Source organism: Aulonocara sp. 'chitande type north' Nkhata Bay, linkage group LG22 (assembly GCF_057382095.1).
Source record: "Aulonocara sp. 'chitande type north' Nkhata Bay isolate Kocher_YH1m ecotype deep benthic linkage group LG22, A_spYH_male_GT1.1, whole genome shotgun sequence".
Lineage (NCBI taxonomy): Eukaryota > Metazoa > Chordata > Actinopteri > Cichliformes > Cichlidae > Aulonocara > Aulonocara sp. 'chitande type north' Nkhata Bay.
The window spans coordinates 5054604-5075500 of record NC_141364.1 but is presented as its reverse complement, the minus strand read 5'-3'; the positions used below and the strand labels follow the sequence as shown (position 1 = coordinate 5075500).

The following is a 20897-nucleotide window of genomic DNA, read 5'->3' as shown; positions in this document are numbered from 1 at the left end:
TGTCTGTCCCACACCTTTGTTAAATCTATTTTCAGAAACCCAAGCTGGTGATGATCCTAACACTAAGCTTCAGGCCTCAATCAGCAATGCAGAAACCAGTTGGTGAATAAACAGTGGATACATCCATTTCTTTGATAGAAATTTATCCCTGGTGCCGACATGTCTGATGCATCTGCCGCTGTGTTTATATGAAAAACAGTGCAAGGCTTTATAAAAATCACTTTCACAGACCTGCTGCTGTTGTTGGTACTGCAGAAACTGTTGCTGCTGGTAGTGATGAAGCTGTTGGAGATGTTGGAGTTGACTCTGCTGCTGCAGGGCGAGTTGAACCTGGTGCTGCTGAATGTAACTTCCTACTGTCCCCTCGTACCCCTCACCAGGTGTGCCTCCTGCTCCATTGCTGCCACCTGCAACAACCACAAGACACCCAGTGTGCAGTGCTCAGTGACACAGTCTGGTGCTTAAAGCCTGTAAGAGAGGATGATAAATCATCACCGGCAGCCATGATGTAGGAGCCTGCAGCAGGCGATGCCACGCCCGAGGGCTGGCTGGTGATTGGGTCCCAGGCGTCAGAAGACGACAGGCAGTACAGGCCCTGCGAGACGTAGGTGTGAGGCCAGACATCCGCAGAGGAGTGATGGAGCACCTGGTCTGTACAGGGAAGCACAGACAGATGGTAGGCGTTGTAGAGGAAAACACAGACAGAGAAGACGCTGCTAGGGTGGAGAGGCAGGGGTAAACCAAGTCATGGGCAGAGAAAAATCAAGACGTAGCTGGAGGAGCGGAGCTGGAACGTTCTGTAATTTGTCTTTTTAGTTTGCAAAAGTTTAGGAGTTGGATTAATATGGAAACTTCAATCAGTTTAGATTCAGAGGTTTTACCAAACTATTAACTGTCGCATACTTTTTGGATAAAATGTTACCTATTCTGAGATTTGAAAGCCACAAAAATTAAAAATACCCTAAATTACATTATTTTAGAATAAAAAACAAACAAATTCAGATCTTTCATTTCTCTGAGCTAACTGACATTAAACTGAGATTAAAGCACCTGAGCTGGCGTTTCTACCATAGCTTTGAATGCACAGAGAAAGTTGCAATAAGCAAGCAGCGTGCTCTGAGTGCTAATTACAGCTTAATTATTATCCATGATTACAAACTGTAGTTATGAGGATTTTTTTGTGTGGATGTGTTTAAAAGCTGTTATGGTTATAAGTGGTTATATAATAAATCCTAACAGTTCCAGAATGTTCTTGCTTCTTTCACTTTCAATAAAATATAATCATTATAATTAATAATCATATTATAATTTTGGCTGTTATGTTTTCATGTCTTAGATATACTGGGTCTGGTTTTATTTTAAAACCTAATAATTACTCTCCCTGCACTCTGAAACATTTATTAATGATTAATCATCCATTTATTAAAGTCAGACAGGAGAAAAAGATCTGTAGTTCAGAATTTGTTGCAGATACATTTGGTCAAAATTCACCCAAACTGTACTGTAAAGGTAAACAATGAAATGTTCTTCTTAAACATATGATGGAAATCAACAGATGACTGTTTCTCTTCACTTTATGACAAACAAAGCACGAAAAAATACTTTTGATAACTCCGCAGCAATATCAGAACCACGCTGTTTTTAATTGCAAACCTTGTTGTGATCTCTTATGGATACTATTTCCTTTCTAATGAACTAAATCTAAATCAGAAGATCTAATATTACACCTCAGCCATTAGTGTTTATCTAGGCTGATATAAAACAGGGTTAAACCTGACCTCAGCCAAAAGAAACATATGGTAATAACTTTAATAGCAGTATGATTAGCTTATCTACAGAGCAGAGCCATGGAGGGATGCAGCGCTGTGGAGGAGAAACATGCCCTCAGTCCTAATGTGGATATGAAGTAGCTGTGTAACCGTTGTTGTGTGTGTATCCCTTGCACGTGTGTGTATGTTGATGTTGCATGCTAGATAAAGCACTGAGCAGAGCCCATATGGTGGTGTTAATGAGAGCGGGGCTAAGTCCTTGTGCTAACCTACAGGCTCCCTCAGGGCTTGGACAGTGCTCTGCTTTACTAAACACCAGTCAGAACAAACATTTACCTGCACAGAGAGTTTACAGTGTTACTCTGTATGCAGGTAAATGTTAAAGCGTACACATTAGTTTTACTTTATCTTAGAATGGGAAGAAAAATATGGGAGTATTTCTTGTTTTGCTTTGATTTTTATGAGGATACACAGCCATTCCTGTGAGGCCAGAATGTGTTTGAAACAAATATCTTATCACCCGAGGCTCAAATCAGGATATGAGTTTGCCAACATTTTTCTTTAATAAAACCTTGTGCAAAATTTAAATCGTCTCAACTTTCATCCAGTCTGTTTCTGCCTTTGATGCACGCAGCTCTTTTGGGCTACAGACATGAAGCCCTAACAGAATGTGCTCTGGTATTTCAGCACTGGCAGGCTGTCATCTGAATTTGTCATTTGGAAGTTATTGAGTAAGTGCCCGGTCAGAGTGAAAGGCAGACATGTGCAGCTGTGAGCCTGCCCTCCAAAAGTCCTTTACCCCTGCTTTGGAGACAAACTGACAGGACTCTTTTTTTTTTTTTTACAACTCACATTGGAGTAAAACGCGGAGTTCACTGTGTGGTCCAAAGACGTGAGTTTGAGACCTGTTTGAATCTCTTGCACAAAGCGAGTCCGTGTTTTACTTTAACAGCGTTCAGGTTTTAGACACAGTGAGTTAATTTATCACAAATCTCTGTCTCACATTTAACTCTTAGATCCTCTCAGTAGTTCCACATATTGTGTCATCAACATAATTAATCTCTATTGTGTTGATGGCACCAAATGTAGCACCATAGCACCTAATTTACAAGGACCGGGCTTGACATCTAAGACTTAACTGGTCACTCTGCTGTGGCTCACAGCGACCGAACAGTGGGACAAAACAAACGCTAAACCGAGTCACCAAATGGGCCGGCTGGTGATGCACTGACCTCTGCTGGTGATGCTCTCCTGGTTGACCTCACTCAGGTGGGCGACGCTGCCCTGGTTGGAGCCGGCTCCCATGCTCTCCCCGTCCATCGAGTTCCAACCAAACAGAGTCGCCTCAGAAATTGCAAACTGTTGCATGATACCTGAAGATGGAGATAAACAATGCATGTAGCAAGAATGAAAAAATCCCCCGACTCGCTAAAACATCATGAACGTGAAGCAAATCCCAGTCCCTGCTCTGGTACCACATACACATGTTAATTAATGATACAACAACAGTCATTAATATGGATAAACAGCAGGTTTGTGTTGGATTGGAGGAGAATACTGAGGGTTTATTAGACTCATTTTCAAAGAAAGTGTATCACCCTGTTTTTTCTCTGAAAGTGCTGCAGTCATTAATTACCAGCGACAGCTCAGCTAAATATTACCTAAAAATCTGATCAATGTTTCATTTTCTGAAACAACACAAGGTCGTCTAATAACATTTCAGACTTCGTTTTGTTTTAATAAATAGCTGCAATGTTCTGAAAGTGACTGCCAAGTATTTGTTATAAGTTTATTAAATCTTTTGTATTCATGTAATTCTAGCCATTAATCAGCATGAGATGAACAAATTTGTAGGATAGATTGATTGTGAATAAAATATGGACGCACAGTTATGGTCTCTGAAAAAATTGGAAAGGATGCAAGTTGGCTTCACTTTCCAGACTCTTTATATCCTGTTTACTGACTTTTTTTTTTTAAACAATTTGCCATTTGTTATTTATGTTTACTAAAAAGTCTACCTTTAGTCTTATATACATAATGACAACCTGCTCATGCAACAGACAACCAAGAAGTCATCCAGTTATTGAGCAACACTTTCAACCTCTGGTTGCACGTCACAAGTGCAAGGTAGTTGCAGAGGTTGTCACCAGACAACGGTGGTCTGACTTGGACTCACTGCAGTTTCTTTCAGAAAGATTAGTGATGATTTGCAAACGCAGGCACTTCAGCAACTCAGTCTGCGCTGAGCAAAACTCATCTACGATGCAGCTTTTTGCAATATAGGACTCAACTCAGCTGTTTGTCCTCGTGGTTGTATTCTGGGTATATTTCTAACAAAAGCAAGATTTCTAAGCTCCTCCTTTCCTCACAGCAAGAAGGTCCCGAGTTCATTTCCACCATCAGGCTGGGTTTTCTGTGTGGAGTTTGCATGTTCACAGGTGTGAATGTGAGTGCGAATGGTTGTCTGTCTCTATGTGTTAGCCCTGCGACAGCCTGGCAACCTGTCCAGGGTGTATCCTGCCTCTCGCCCTAAGTCACCTGGGATAGTCTCCAGCCCCCCCACGACCCTGAACAGGATAAATGGAAGAGAATGGATGGATGCACTAATTAATCATTTTCAATATTATCATAAATAGATTGCAAGCTTGACTCCATTTAATCACAAACTGATAACATACTGATTGCGAGTAATCACAGACCCGCTGTCCGTCTGTGGACCAACCATTTCAAAGGCGACAAGATTGCAAAATCATTGCACACAGTTTCCTCAATGCGACTGAAGCATTAGTGTAGCATATTTGCAAATTCAGCACTCAGGTGTGTCCTCACCTGCAGCAAAGCGAGCCTCCTTCTCGCCATCGCTAAGGTCACTGTAAGCGTCGTTCTCCATCCTCCTCTCCTTTTCCCTCTGAAGGTTGGTATGGCCCGCTCCCCCTAGCGGCCCCGCAGATGGTTTGCCCCAGCTCTGCCACTCTATCATGTGGGCCACTCGACCCTGGGCCATGGCGGTGGGCTTGGTCACCTTGTCCTTCATGGAGCGAGTCACACCTACAGGAGGTATGAGGGCGGCAGGAGGGGCAGACCAGCAACACACACGTACAACACACACCACACACACACACACACACACACAAAAACTGTCAAAACTACTTCTGGCCCCTGCAGTTGACTACACCTCCATCTGAGGCTCATGTGGGGGTTGGGGTGGGGGTAGGAGTAGAATGATAATGAGAAATGTGAGGGTCTGTTTAACACTTGAGATGATGATAGGAAATGTTAGCTCAGTAATAAATGAATTTGTGATTGAACGTGATTTTATGACAACAACATGGCACCTATTTAATTTCATTAATCTATAAAAACGCATTCAGTAGTATGCTAGGATCATCAGAATGAGCATGGATGTATTTGTGGGTGAACTGGTGTTTCATTATTTCCAAAAGAAGCTCTGCTGACTGCAGTAATATTCAGTCCTTTGGACAGCTTCTAGTCACACCGGCCATGTTTCAGAAGCATTTAGTCTGCACGGGTCTTTTTGTTATTATAATAAGCCTTCCTCAAGAGGAACATGCTAATATTTATCTCTCTGTGGACCACATTAAACTCTGACCTTTAAACCACTGCTGCCTTTGATTTTCTGTGTGTGGACCTGAGGATATCAGCTGTCAGCAGTCAACTCGTTTTAAATGTGTCACCTCGGTTATTACCCCAGTACTAATCACCACAACGAGCGTGACAGTCACTCCTCGGCTTCTATAGTGAGACAAATTGTTTAAGATAATAATGATACGTGCTGCGATAGTACAAGATGTTTGATTCAGTATGAGACTTTGTTTGGCATGTGAGTACTCCCCACGGAGACCCAGATGTGTACTCATACTGGTCAAAAAGTTGAGTGTAGACACTCAGTGTGGTGGAGAAACTTCTAGCAACCACTCACCAACCGTTCAGGTTATACACATTTTTCAACCTGTGGTTGCCATGGTGAGGGGATCAGCCAAAAGAAGAAGCAATCACTGACCAGTCTACAGGCCAGTGCAGCCAGGATCTAAGCAGAAGATTTGAACCAGAGCTGTGTGCCCTCACAGATCCTAAAACACTAATATTTTTTTCCATTTTTTTTTATTTGTCTTTTGTAAAACTGAAACATGGCTCTTAAAAGCCATAACTCCACAAATACGTTGTAACTTGACTGATAATATGGGAGAAGCCAGCATATCAATGTGACACAAATTGAAAATATTTTAAAATTAATAATTGCAAGATGGTTTATTAGCTATTAGCCCTAGCATAAAAATAAATATACATTTTTGTATCATATAACTCTCTATCATCTTTATTCACTGCTGAATCTTCGTTTGTATGCACAGCAAACCATGCTTAATCTTTGGTCAGGTGATTGGCAGGAATGATGAGGTCAGAGGTCATCGTGGTTGCCCATGTGCTTGTTAAATTTTGCTCATTTTAACAAAGAACAAAGGATGTCGAGTGAAATGCTGACGAACCCACATTAATAATTACAAGAATTGCTCATCTTCTTGTAAACAGAATGAATGAGGTTCATTAGAATTTACGTGATTAAAAATGTTTTACGGAGCCGAAGAGAGGCAGAAGAAATAGTTCCTCGGTGTAAACAGAACAGGGAGAAGTGTCCACCGGCAAATCTCTGTCCAATTAAGATGCAAATATAGGCTCCAAACTGGGGACATATTCACTGACTCAAATGGGTACGGAGACACTGATCGATTAAAAAATTAAATTAAAATCCAGCAGGCATGAATAAACAAAGAGCGAGCTTTGGAAATTGCTCCCCCGGTCCATGGGGCAAGTAACAGGCTGGGCTAAAAATAGAAACACTTTTCCTCTTAGACAAAGCCAGCCAATCTCATTTGAAAATCAAACAGTCCCTGCAGAGCCTAATTGGGGATGGAAATAGGTTAAAAGAATGGGGATGAAGGATGAGGGAGGGTGTTGGGGTCTTGGCTATTCAAAGGCTCAAAAATATAACACTATACACTGTTAAAAGATAGCTGCAGATGTATTTAAAGTGCACCAGACACAACAGAAAATACATTTTTTACATAAACACTCTGAGATGCTGCACTCAGACAAAAAAGAGCACTACAGTTTGAAGCACAGAGCAAGAGAGAGCACGAAAGAGGCACCGGCCACTTGTAGTCACGACACTGCACAACAGAGTCACAAATATTGGGCCACACCACCAACACCACCACCAGCAGCAGCACTGCCACGGTACAAATACACTACATTTACCAACACACCTGTGGAGATGCTTCAGTAAGTAATTAAAGTAAGTATTCTTACTTACTTTAGTTTCTTTGAAATCAAAGATCTGATTGAATTTCCATCAATGACTCTGAAATGTGTCCCGTCATTGACGTCTGCTGTTGATATCAGTGGAAGAGAGAGGAAAGTAGGGAGTGATATAGGAAGGGGCACCCACAGGGGCGGCCATGTTGGTTCCAAGCTCCTCCTCCTCCTTCGCCTGCTCTAGAGTGAAGTTGTTTGTTAAGTCAGAGTTTCATTTACAAAGTCCATTGCCGTTTATGGCAATTTGAAAAGATAATTAAATATGTTTTCTTCGAGGGTGTCAGATGATTCTTTGGCCTGCAAGCAGTGCAGAAACCAAGTGATGGAAGAAGCAGAGTGGAGATTTTGTCAAGCAAACAGATCTCAGAGGCTGCCCTGGAGGTAAAAACATGTCCATTTGTTATGTTAAACCAAGGTTCAACTTAACAAATAGCATTTGACATGTAAGATGTGTAACTGTAAGTTCTGTGGTTTCAGTTTGTGAGGCTCTTGTGTTTTTCATATTCGGTCTAATGAAAGCACAACTTCTTCACCCTGAAGTCCTCCTAAACTCCTTTGTTCACAGGCTATCGAGGTGCCATGAAAAATGTTCCTTCTTCCCATTAAAGGTTAAAAACTACCTGATTTCCATTTGGCCCATATCCCTTTCAAGGTCTTCTCCGGGTGCATCTATGGACTGCTGCCAGCACTGCTAATAATTTTTAGAGATCTCCTTGAAAGTCTTGCTCTGACCACCCTCACAAGTGGTTCTTACCTTGGGGTTCTTTCTATAACATCTGAGGATATTTATCTTACAATATAAAGCACTTTATATGACTATTGTTGCTATATATGAAAAAATGAAAGTAAATTGAACTGAATTTTGGTTAAGATGGAAACACATCAGACACGTGGGGCAGGTTTTCATTACGTCAATGTAATGAAAACACTCCTTTCTGAACCATGAATGGGCAGGAAATGGGATGTACCACAGTTTTTGGTTGTTTGATGCTAATCGTCTTAGAACTTTTCAGGATAACTCTGATCCCGGTTGATGAGCACGCTTCTGTTTTTTCTAACTTGATGGACGATTTTTGAGGAGCTTGGACATCATGAGCTCATCTACTGATATTTGATGTTTGGACCCTTAACATGGAAGCCGGGTTGATGCTTGGTCTGTGTGTTTGAGGTCTGTGGTAAAACTGCAGATGCACACATGCAGACGGTCAGAGCGTGACTTCCATCAAGCAATCCCAAAATTAAGCTGTGCCGTTGACATGTTCACAGGGAGACATCCTTAAAAGGAAGACTGACCAAATCTAAATGCGCTCAAATATTATAGTTATTTGGATTTTGGATAGTAAGCCAACTGTTCTTCTTTGGTGTTGGTGTTGTTTACAAAAAGCTTTAATAATCACAGGTTGATGGGGGCATATGCTAACTACCACTGATGGTTCAGGAGGGGTTGTCTACACTGTATTAGGACGTAAGAAATTATTTACTGTTCAGAAGTTCTTTGATCAGTCAAACGACTCTTTTCACTGCATTTTTGCATTTGTTGTCAAATTGCATGGGCAGAGCTTTTCCAGATTTTATTTCCAGACTACTCTTTCTATTTTGTAGTTTATTATAACTGAAAGGTCAGCCTGCACCTTCTGTCTAAACCAGTGTGACTGCCACTGCTTTATCACCCTCTGAGAAAAGTTTGCAGAAGGGAAAAAAAACCCCACTCTGCAAAGAGGAATGAATGGTTTGGTTGCCTTAAATAAAGGGCAACACAAAGATTTAAAGTTAAGTCAAAGTAATTACCAATTAGAAGAGAAAAATGACAAGAGATTACACAGTCCATTTAGCCTCATTTATACTGGTGATTCCCATTAAACCAAACCACACACTGATCATTTGGCTGCTGCACTAATGTGTCACCAACCAATCATCTGAATAACACGCAAGAAGAAACCAAAAATTATCTTTTGCACAGCAGGGAAAGGAGATGCAGCCCCTGCCAGAGCTCAACAACAACTTCACTCTTGATCCACCGTGGAGCATGTGGAGGCAACATGGGGGCTGTTTTACCATCTAGCAGCACAGACACACACCTGACACACCTGACAGAGAGGACTTAGCCAGGGCACCGATCCCATAGGTGTTGGTGGGCTTCCTCTTGAGACGAGGCAGAATGGAAGTAGTGTCCTCCATGGACAACTAAAGAGAGAGGAGAGGTAAATGTGGTATTGGTGCAGCACAGGGGTGGACAGAAGGAGGAGGAGAGATAATAGAACCAGAACAGGTGAGAGAGATAAATGCAAGAAAGGAAAAAAAAGGGAATAAAAGAAATTGAGGTGAAGAGGGCAGACGATACAAGACTCAGAAAACAGTCTGATGGAGTGAGAAAGAGAAGAGAGGTTGTAGCAGAGGAGATAAGATAGAAGGGTTAATTATTTGAGCACTTTGTAAATGGCTTACAGGGATCGTTGAAGAGAAGAGAATTATTGATATTCTGTGTCTCAAAGGAAAAATTAATGATAAAGTGTTGATTTAAAACCAAATTAAAAGGGTAGCAGTCTATTGTGAGCTCAGCAGCTATTATTTGACATAAAACCATCCTGAAAAATGTGATATTGAAGGCAGAGTGTTGTCGCATTACAAAGATTACCTGTAGCGCATTTTGCTGTGACTCCATTGTTGGATATTACTCACTGTCTCGTCTATCACCGTGAATGTTACCAACCCAAATATGCTCAGCTGTTTCTGCATTTTACCAGGAAAACGTTGGAGGCTTGTTGTGAATACATGAAGTCGTGAGACTGACACCAACAACCGCTCCTCAATTTACAAAATCAGGTCATACAATTAGTGTCAAACACCACTCTGTTGGATATCAGATGCCGTATATGTCGTATCGTATCTACAGAAATCCTGAACACTGAGCAGTAACCTTTTTTCAGGTTTAAAACTCTGTGAGAGAGTGAGTTGCACGTTTTGTAAGTCGAGGAATGGTGGTTTGTGTTTTTTGGGAGCTTTGCATTTTGCATTTGTTTTGTTTTCATAAACTTTATATCTACGCTTTCTGGGTGTAACCAGACCCGATCCTTACTAAACCTTTGGTTTTCTCAAGCTGCAACAGTGCTTGTGTTTTTTTTTCACCCAGCAAAGACTACATGTTAAAGATGGCGTCTAGCTCAACTGCTACAATGGCACGCTCTCAAATCATTGGTTAAAGGTGTGGTAAGATTCAGCCAGGCACCGAGTGGTTCTTGGGGGCCTGGAGCCCTGGGACCCTGATCTCTGCTCGCACCGGCCTCTCGCGGCTTCGACTGCCCTTTGCCTCCGGTCCTTTGGGAGTCCCACACCTTAGCTGTGGGTGCCCCACTTAAGGCCTCACTCCTTCTCCTGCTGGGATGGGCGTGCAGATTTCACCAGGATGTGTGGCCTTGGGTCTTCAGTATTCGTGGCTGCCAATGGCCCGGTTCTCCCGGATCCATCTCTGTCTTTCTCTGACTCCTTAGGGGCTGTTATTACGACTTCCCACCCTCATTTTTAAGTGCATTTCATCACAGAGACACACACTCTCTCTTTCACCCTCTCACACACACACACACACATTTTTTTTCTCTTGCCTGTCCTCCCTTAAACATCGTCATACTGTATACCAAATATAATAGAAATAACACGAATAGAAATGATGAAATAAACAGATAAACCCTGAACAAGAGGAGCCTTGTACACAACAGTTCATTCAGCTCATTATTCTGCCCCACAGGACGGGATTTGTTTTTCCTCCTTTGTGCCGTATAGCCCACATTCACACTTACAAGCCGCATCTTAAGATTTCTCCAGTATTTAGTCAATAAAATAATGTGTAGAAATAATAATATGTTGATTTCAAGCTATGATCATTCAATGTTTCTTTTGACATTTATTGACAGGAGAGTAGAGCACGCAGGGAAGCAAAGAGAGAGCGAACAGGAAAGAGCAGACTCAAACCGAGGCCCCTGCAGTAACCTTTTCATCTGTGGGTGTTCTTGACTCAACCCTCACGTATCTTTGTGTTCTGATATAAGAGGAAATCACATTGTTGGCGCTATATTTTTACGCTGATTTGAGATTTGTCTCAGGGATGTAAACTACAAGTTTATTTAATCAGGAAGTGAAATTATTTAGATTAGGAATCCTGAGCCGTGATAGGCCGAATTAAACGGGCTTATTTGAAAAAAAAAAACCCACAAGCAAGAACGGAGGAGAACATCCAAAATTCACAGAGAAATCAGCTGTAGTATTGTTAACATCCAAAACATCCCCAAACCTTGTCACCACCGCCACTGTTATAGGAACTTTCTGCTGAACTGCCAATCAAAAGATGTGCAGACAACCCAGCTTAGCCAAGACCAGAACAATTGACATGGATAACTACCAGCACAAACAAAAGATGCATGTTTGGTTTTCGGAGTAAACGGTCCATTAAAGTGAGATGTTTTGTCTTTTATGAATCAACCAGAAGGTCCCCAAAGGAGAATAATTTAAAGTGAAATTTCAAACATAAGTCAACAACAACATACTAATAATGAGAACCTAGATGCTGTTCCTCTCCTTTACACTTAAATAGCTGAATGTTGAACAGTTTTCAAAGCTATAGTTATTCCATAAAAACACTCATGTGTACAGTAAACTTGTGTTACTTCCCGGCAGCAGAGCTCCTGGCAAACAAAGCCAAAAATTAATGAACTCAGAGACTGAGCCCGGCTCTTAATGAGGCCCTCCCAGCGGCTAATTACAGTAAGAAATAATAGGGAAGCACATGGACTCTGTTACACGGGAGGATTTTGTGAGAGATATGATGTAATATTTTGAGTTAAGGTGTATGACTCACAATAAAAAGGCAAACTGATATGATCTGGTCCCTCTGTGGTGTGCAAGTGGAGCATCATCCACACGCTCCTACTTTAAACTGCCTGCATACACCAGTAACATTATATGGTGTTGTTGCTGGGCAGCCAGAGAGTCAACAGGCATACAGATGAAACTATTACAGCAATCTTCTTCCATTAGTCGTGTATCTGCTTGACTCTGTTTCTCCTCAAATATAATAAACCACAGGTGGACGCCTATTTTGCAACTAAAACCATTGTTCTCCATTAAAATCCTCCTCCAGTCCTTCCAGCAAAGCACAGCCATAGCTTAACCAATATGGCAGAGAAGTGTTTTAATGTGCATTAATCAGCATTTGGTTTTATTTGTAAGGTTAAAAGGGTCACATATTCATATTCATATGCTACATAACTTTGCCGCCCCCTTTCGCTTATGGTTTTTCATTCACTGCATTGTTCAGGCTCACAGCAGGCAACCTCAGCTGCTCTCTACTGCTTTGATTAAACCACTGCAATCACTCCACTCTGTACTGCCAAACAACAGATTGGAGCTGATGGAATATTGAAGAGTGTATGGAGCCAGGATAGGAGCTTAAAGGATCCCGAACTTTAAGATGTATGAACTGACGTTCTTTGCTAACAGCAGAAACAACTTTCTAAAGCAGTAATATGCAAAAGACCCTAGCCTCATTAGCCTGTTTCATGAGCTCTTAATATGCCTTCATATGATCTTAAAATCACTCTACACTAACATTCAGAATGTGGTTTCCTATTAATATGCCATAAACCAGAACAGAGTTCACACAAACACAAACTTTCGTCTTTTTGGAGAGTTTTAAAATGTACTTAAAACAAAATGTACTCTGAAGTAGCTGAATAATGTTTCCCAATTTCCAAATAGCTGAACATTGAAGCTTTCATGCAATGGTGTGTACTCCCTTCATCCTTATTGGTGAAGCTGACAGATGAGAATGTGTGACGGATGTGTTCCTTAGACCTGAGATTATGATGCATTTTTCCCTCATCAGTTTGGCAGCACTGGTGTTTTCCTACTGTATTTAGTTTGTGTTCTTCTTTAAAGGGAGTAGTACACTCCAGTCACCCAGTTCTTAAAAGAAATATAGTCGAGTTTCAGTATAAAGCTCCTTTGCTCTCAGCTAAACAGATTAATTGGTTTTCGCTCTGCAAAGTTGTCTTCATGTATGCAAGTATGATCCGTTAGCATTCTCCCAATAAACTCAAGTGAAGTAACACAATGTGCCACTGGGACTCAGGATGTTGGGTACTGAAAATATGTATGCCTACATATATACACTGTGATATAAAAGTATTTACTGTGTATTTTACATTTTTGTACTGTTCATTTTTGTACATATGCATATTTAGATTGTTAAAATACACACATGTATCATAATTTCACAGATATTTGTCCGTTATTTGAAAGATTGAACTGTTAAATTCAAATGTAATGCTATGGAAATATATATATATATAAATGATTCGTATAAACTTTTTTTTAAATCAAATAATAATAATTATTATTATTGTTATTTAGGGCGATCGTGGCTCAAGAGTTGGCAGTTCGCCTTGTAATCAGAAGGTTGCCTGTTCGAGCCCCGGCTCGGACACTCTCGGTCCGTGTGTCCTTGGGCAAGACACTTCACCTAAAGTGCTTTGAGGGTCTCAAAAAGCGCGATATGAATGCAATCCATTATTATTTAAAGCAACTGTTAACTGTATATTTCTGTACATTTAAGTATTATTATTCATATTGCCGCATTCATTGACCTTGTTTATAAGTAATTTCATTGTTTAATCACATTAAAATGTTCCTAATTTAATGTTTAAAAGCACTTGAAAAAGGCAAAATCCCATGTAAAATTAGGGCAACAAACTGTATTGTCATTACTGAAAATAACCATATTTTCATGAGAAAGTTATTTTCTGTTATTTTCTGGTATTATTTTGGCGCCACAGCTGCCGGAATATTACTTTTCTTAGGATTTTTTTTTTACGGTGTGTAAGTTACTTGCACAATCATGTGATTCCTAATTAATGATCCCATTAATCGTTGCTTGTACTCCTCTCATGCAGCAGGGACTCCCACTACTCTTTTCATTTAGTTGGAGCTAAGTCACTGTTCTACAAAGGGTTTACACATTTGTATGCAGCCTTCAGTTTTTTATCGGTCTGAAACAGCCATAAATTTTGCAGCGATGAAATTCATTAGCCCCATAATGATTTATGTATTTGTTTGCTATATATCTACATATATGAAAAAGTCTAAATGACTGCCATTAACATTTGCAACATTTAAGATCAATTAACACTTACATGGAGGAAGTTTAAAAAAGAAAACACAGGCATTTCTTAGTGACTCCAAACTTTTAACAAGTAACTTTCAAATAACTGGTGCTGTTGCAAAAAGCTGTTTTTATTATTCCCTACATCACTTTACTAAAGTACCACACCAGTTTATCACTTTAAATAACAGTAAACAAAAACCTCCTTTGTCGGCTGTGTTGCCGATTCATCCAGGATTCTTACTCCCATCTTAAAATCAGTCGGTGCTTTACATCAGAAATGTCTCTGGACCGTTGTTGCATAAAACCCAAAATATGTCTACGCAAGATTATTTTCCTCCAGTCAGCTCCAAGCTGAACAAATGCACATGGTGCAAACAAATTCTGCTGAAGGTACATAAACAGTTGATCCACCTTATCATCCATTGCTTTCAGTTAAAAAAGAAAAAATGACTTGTGCAAAGGCTTCAGCTGTGTATAAGATAAGCTTATTACAGCCTGTTATCTGTGACTCTGTATATATATATGCAGTATATAAGATAAGATAAGATAAGATAAGATAGAACTTTATTAATCCCTCGGGTGGGTTCCTCTGGGAAATTCGATTTCCAAAAAGCACAGCAACGACCGAAGTTACAGTTACAGAATTGTTATATATATATATATATATATACACACACACACACACATATATAAATACAGAGACAAATATAAATAAAATATACAAAGGGGATAAATAGAATAAATAGGAATAAAAAATAAAAATACAAGTGAATTGCACATTTCAAGTATTGAGTCTATTGCACTGTTGACTATTTACAAAAAGTATTGCACAAGGTATTGTACAGTGAGGTGAAGAGGCACTACAGCTTAGTTGTTGTTCCCCCCTCCTTTGTCCTCCTGTTTCCCCTCCCTCTCCCCTCCAGAGAGGAGTTAAACAGTTTGATGGCGTGTGGGACAAAGGAGTTTTTAAGTTTTTAAGTCTGTTAGTTCTTGTCTTGGGGAGAAGCAACCTGGGAGAAGCAACCTGTCACTGAACAGACTCTTCTGATTGTTTACAGTACAGTAGATTAGCAGAGAGCTAAGAGTGGAGACGGATGGGGGAGTTTACTGGGAGGGAAATAAAAACTAGGGGATAAGAGAGAGGCAGTGGGAGTGAGAGATAAGAAAGTAAGAAAGAGTGGCAGGAAAAGGTGGAAGGATAAACGAGTGGGATGTCAACTTATGTACTCCAAGTCAAAGCTCAGGTAGTCGGTTAAGTGATGGAAAGGGAATTGACAGGTAGAGGAGATTTGAGGAGAGAAAGGAGATTTAAACAAGGAGACTTACATTGATTCCTTCCCAGGAAAACTCGGCACGGCCATGCTGGGGAAGGAGGGAGAGAAGGGCGGAGGAAAGATGGAGGACAGAGGGGGGAGAAAAGTACAAGAAGGTGTAGCAAAGGAGGGAAGAGAAAAAGGCAGATTAAAAGAGGAGGATGTCAGATATAAAAAGTGCTATTAATTCTGAATTTGAATATTTACATTTTGGATGTGAGGCTTTCGTATTTCATTTTTAAATGCACCAAATTATATATGTTTGTTGCTCTTGTAAAATGAAGATTCACATTTATTTTGAAGGTCAGAAAGGACTAAAGCTCAAAAGGTCATTTTAGTTTTTTATTTTCTGGATGTCAGGACCATATGTGGTTGGACTCTGGCTATATTTCTAGAGAACTGGAAGGTTGCTGAGTGCAAATGTAATCTTTGAATGTGAATTTGTGTTAAATGGGAATTTTTGTCTACATAGACAGTAACACATAGGTGATTTTCTTTGATTTATCACAGTTTATTGCTGTAATACCACAAACAGATTGGATGTAATTGCCAACTTGACTCTATTAAAATGCCAGCTGATCTTCATCTTCATCTCATGGCAACATTTGTAGCGGATTTTAGTGATAGTGTTGCTCGACAATCTCATTTTGCAGCAAAAAGATAAATAAATAGCTGAAGTGAGATAACTGTATCTTATTGGATACAACAGATATTGACAAAGTTTAACTTTAATATCTGAATTTGCTTTCAAGATCAGATTCCTGTTAACCTCAAATCCACGACGAACTGTTGCAGATTAATATTTTCCTTACACCAGTCTGCTCGGTCCGGACTGTGTTTGTGAAACATACGCTGGAACCCACAAACTGAACTACATGGCTCTTTATGTGAGTCATACAGTGTATGTGTGAACATTACTACAACAGTCTAATCTCACAAGACTTAAAAGGCTTTATTTTAATCAGCTGAGTCAGACTTTAGAGAGGAACAAGTAGACGAGCGGGAGGAGAAAGTGCAATCGCGTGTGAGTGTGGCGCTGTGAATGCGATCAGCTGCACTCGCCCTCTTCACTTATACACGCTGCATTGAATGTTTAGGTAACCAATGGAACCCACCGAGGAGTGACACTGTTGCTGGGGGCAACAGCAAATCTGATGGGTGGCCAGACCAAAGTGCCATGTCCTCACATGCACACACACGGATGCAATCATGCACATTCATCACACTGTACAGCAGACACAAAGAGTGAAAGAGGAACACGTTGAAACTGTGGTTGCTCCGGAGGATTCAAGTCGACAGCTGTCAAAAGGATTTTTTTCTTTTCCTTTTTTTTATTTGTTTTTACGTCAGACTCTTTGTCACGGTGCCCTGAAGAGTTTCTCCACTGGCACTCCGAGCTTGTTATCGCAGTTGTACCGTTCAAAGCCACATATCAGACCGCAGGAGAGGTGAAACGGAAAATGCCCTAAACTTTATGTCAAAGTAAATGCCAAACTTTATCTTCTGCTCCCCACACTGCAGCCGCCGCTGCATCAACACAGGTTTTTAACATTTACATTAAACATAAACTAGAATTTATATGATTCATGGAAAGAGTAGCTGGTTATGCTGCACACTGATCCTTGTATTATTTTCACACAGCACAGAAATTTTACACGTAGATGTTCACAGAGTTTTTAAATATAGATATTTGAAATGTAAATATGTATCCTCATCATCTAGATCATCCAGGTACTCTGACAATTGGGTCTATAATGATCTACTAATGGCATCTGATGCAGGAAATTGTTCCGTGATCATTTTGCTAGATCTTAGCGCAGCCTTCGATACCATCGACCACAAAATCCTACTCAACAGGCTGAAGGTTCTGGCTGGTGTATCTGGCACTGCCTTAGACTGGTTTTCTTCCTACTTATCAGACAGGACTTTTTCTGTTAGGACTGATAGGTTCTCCTCTAACACTGCTGCCCTAACCTGCGGGGTTCCACAGTTTTGGGTCCATTATTATTTTCTTTTTATATGCTTCCTTTAGCTGGCATTATTCAGTCTTTTAGTGACCTGTCTTATCATTTCTATGCCGATGACATTCAGCTGTATATGTCCTTTAAGCCTCATCAGCTGTCCACCCTAGTCCAGGCTTTAACTCAAATCTCTGATTGGCTTTCTAACAGTTACCTTGTTTTAAACATGAATAAGACAGAGACCATGATCATAGCTCCTCCTGATCTATATTCTAAAATCAGTCAGGTTCTTGCCCCTTTCTGTTCTTCTGCTAAATAAATATTCAAAGTCTTGGAGTAATATTTGACTCTTCTCTGGGCCTTGACTCACACGTGAAATCTCTGTCTCGTTCCTGTTTCTTTCATTTAAGGAACATTTCTAAACTGCGACATATGGTCTCCTTAGCTGAACTGGAAAAAATTGTCCATGCATTTGTGTGCTCTAGCAAGCGAACTCACATCACTCCTATTTTATGTTCTTTACATTGGCTCCCAATAGATTTTAGAATTCGTTTTAAAATTATTGTTTTAACGTACAGAGCACTAAATGCATACATTTGACTGCTCAGTACTCGTGTAATAATGTAACAACAACACATGTTTTAGGATATTTTGCATCATTTGAAAGTCCTATTAAACACCATCTTACTACTTACATGAATAAATTGTGCTGCCTCTCCTCTAATTTCAGTGGAATTAGTGCTCCATACCAATCAAGGATAGACTACACTCATCATGGAACTTAACATCTTAAAATCAGCCAAGTCATTGATGACAAAAAACAGGATGGTCATTAACCTGGATAAGTCGTTTAAGAGGTTAACTACACGCCTGTAAGCTTCCTGACTGTATCTTTGATAGTTATGACGTTGTTGTCTTGACAATATCTGTCAACAGAAATTAACATAGCCACCATCTGCGGTAGTTCTCGCTGCAGTAGTTGTCAACAGGATTATATTCTGCCACAGCGAGACACAGACAGACTCACAAGGTGAAAACGATACCCCCCATCCTGCCAGTGTCAGTAATATGGCTGGTGGACACTCATATTTGAAGATGGCAATAAAAAGGAATAAAAATGGAAAGCAGTGCACCAGCGGTAATAAAATATTAAAGCGCCCGGCCTCTACTTTATTCATGCTTTAATCAGCAGCTGCTGCGCACAGAAACTCTTTAGCTCTACATCTCCATGAATGAGTGTGAATGTGACTCTCACTTGGTTTTAAGCCCTTACTGCTCTGATTAACATTTTTCATCTGGTGTCAAATACTGACGACGGTTAGCAAATTGAAACCACGGGCGAGCAGAAACAGAATTACTACTGGCTCCTTTCACTTCCTCAGCAGATCTATATTCACATCAGATGTTTATTTTCATGACAGGAGAATGAGGAATAAGAATAATCCTTTTCTAACAAAGCAGCTTCTGAGACGGCAGAGGGATTTAACAAAGACGGTCGTGTTAGCGGGTGATTCATTCAGATGCAAGCACACCTTGCTCAGTGTTAGATGTGAGCAATAAATATGCTAATAAGTTACATTTGTTAACCTTCCCGTTGATTAGAAACTCATTTTCCTGGACAAACATGTTAGTTTGGGGTGTTAATCACTAAAACTTTGCGTAAAGCCAACACAGCTGACAGATTACACCGATCTAATTGAATAATGCTTCGTTTAATCTCAAATGCTAATGAACGCGCTCGGCAGTGCGTCGCTCACAGAGCCGAGGCAACAAAGAAGGTATCATATCGCTTTAATCACTGTGTTAGTGTATTAGAGTATTAGCCAGATGAGAATATACACGAAAACAGCAAAATATCTGCGGTTTCTGTTTAGGAAATATTCGGTTAATAGTTGATTCAGTGATGGGACGCGCTGATCCAACTGACTCTACCTCTCCATGCTGAATACTAACCTGACATCACTTTCACTCTCTGAGACTGAAAATCTTATTATTTCATAACCTTGTAAAATAAAATGTAGCAGAAAGTGAAGCAAATAGATGGGCTTCATAATCAGTTTATAGTCAAAGACAGTTGAACATCTGCTGGACTCACAACTCAACTAAATGTCATACACTAAACAGAAATAAATTTAAAAAAAACCTGTCATCTGGTATTTTACACCTGTGTCGTTTTTACATGGATTCCAGCTAAATGATCACTTTGAGTATAAGTATCATTATTTTGGTCTTTTCAGTATCTTATCAGTATTTTTAGTCTTTTTAACCATATCTCGACACAAACAGTACTAGTGACTGACTGACCCAGTTTAGCCCCCAAAATAATGTTAGTGGACATAATGAATAAGTCTTTATTTAATCTCAAACAGTAATAAACACACTCAGCAACAAGAAGCTTACAAATTCAAGGCAAAGAAGAAGATATCGTCTAATTGTAATCTTAATAAATGTATGACTAACACTCATGAGAGAATACGTTCAACAGCAGCATGAACCGCTTCTGTTTTAGGAAATGTTTTGTTAGCGGCTAATGTATTCAGTGTTAAAGGCCCATTGAGTCACTTATGACCTCTGTCAGCTTCTGTTTGCGTCTGTAAAATTATGATATTATTTTATGCCATGTTAGACCCCGAAATAAAGATTGTGAATTATTATGTAGTTTAAGTTGGCATTATTCTCCTGAATTAGAAGAAGGTGATAATTATTGCAGTATTTAAACTGATTTGCATTGCATTAGACTGCTGATTTATTGTGAATGAATGATATTGTTTATGATGCATTATACTGTTGAGTTATAAGGAATACTGTTCGCAGAAAGTCATCGCCTTATTTGTCTGATTAGAAGAGAATAGAACATGCTGGAGTTTTCTGCCCCATCTCAGCAGGAGCAGATAAACAGGGAGCCAAGGTCGTAGCTTAGGCGCCGTGTGAGAGAAAGAATGTGAATGTTTAGGCTTTTATGATAAGATGGGAGAACCAGAGGCTATAAGAGTTTGAGCAATGCTCCACCACTTTGAGATTTGAGGCTGTCTGCATCAGTGTCCATCTCCCACGTGTGTGATCATTAAATCATCGTTTGACTCAACCCGACCGGACCAGTGTTGTTATTGTGGTTTTTCTCTTGTCTCCATCCCCAATATTTTGAACCTTAACACGTCCTGCAGGAAATCATGCAACTGTGAAAAAAGCCATCTCCTCTTTAACTGAAGCACATGCCCATATTAGTACAACAATGCAAACTCAAGCTATAAGACTTTGCACCCACGTTGATAATTCACAATTATCTGTCCTCTAAGCTTAAAGCCAATCAGCGATTCATAGATGCTTTCAGTATTTACGCTTTTATAACTTTCTTTATCCTTTAATGTGC

The 20897-nt window shown here is 40.0% G+C and overlaps 1 protein-coding gene across 5 annotated transcripts in view; it reads right to left on the bottom strand.

Moving 5' to 3' along the window:
* LOC147303299 (uncharacterized) overlaps window positions 1–20897 on the bottom strand; it is a 75887-nt gene that overhangs the window by 6586 nt on the left and 48404 nt on the right. Inside the window, exons 3-8 of one of the 5 annotated variants that reach the window (XM_086281350.1) lie at window positions 15580–15615; window positions 9188–9284; window positions 4599–4817; window positions 3002–3142; window positions 496–651; window positions 232–407 (exon numbers count right to left, since the gene is read on the bottom strand). In XM_086281350.1, coding sequence (XP_086137476.1) covers window positions 232–407; window positions 496–651; window positions 3002–3142; window positions 4599–4817; window positions 9188–9284; window positions 15580–15615 — 825 coding nt within the window. Of the gene's footprint in view, window positions 1–231; window positions 408–495; window positions 652–3001; window positions 3143–4598; window positions 4818–9178; window positions 9285–15579; window positions 15616–20897 lie in introns of all 5 variants that reach the window. The other 4 variants (XM_086281349.1, XM_086281352.1, XM_086281351.1 and 1 more) reach the window with 4 other exon arrangements.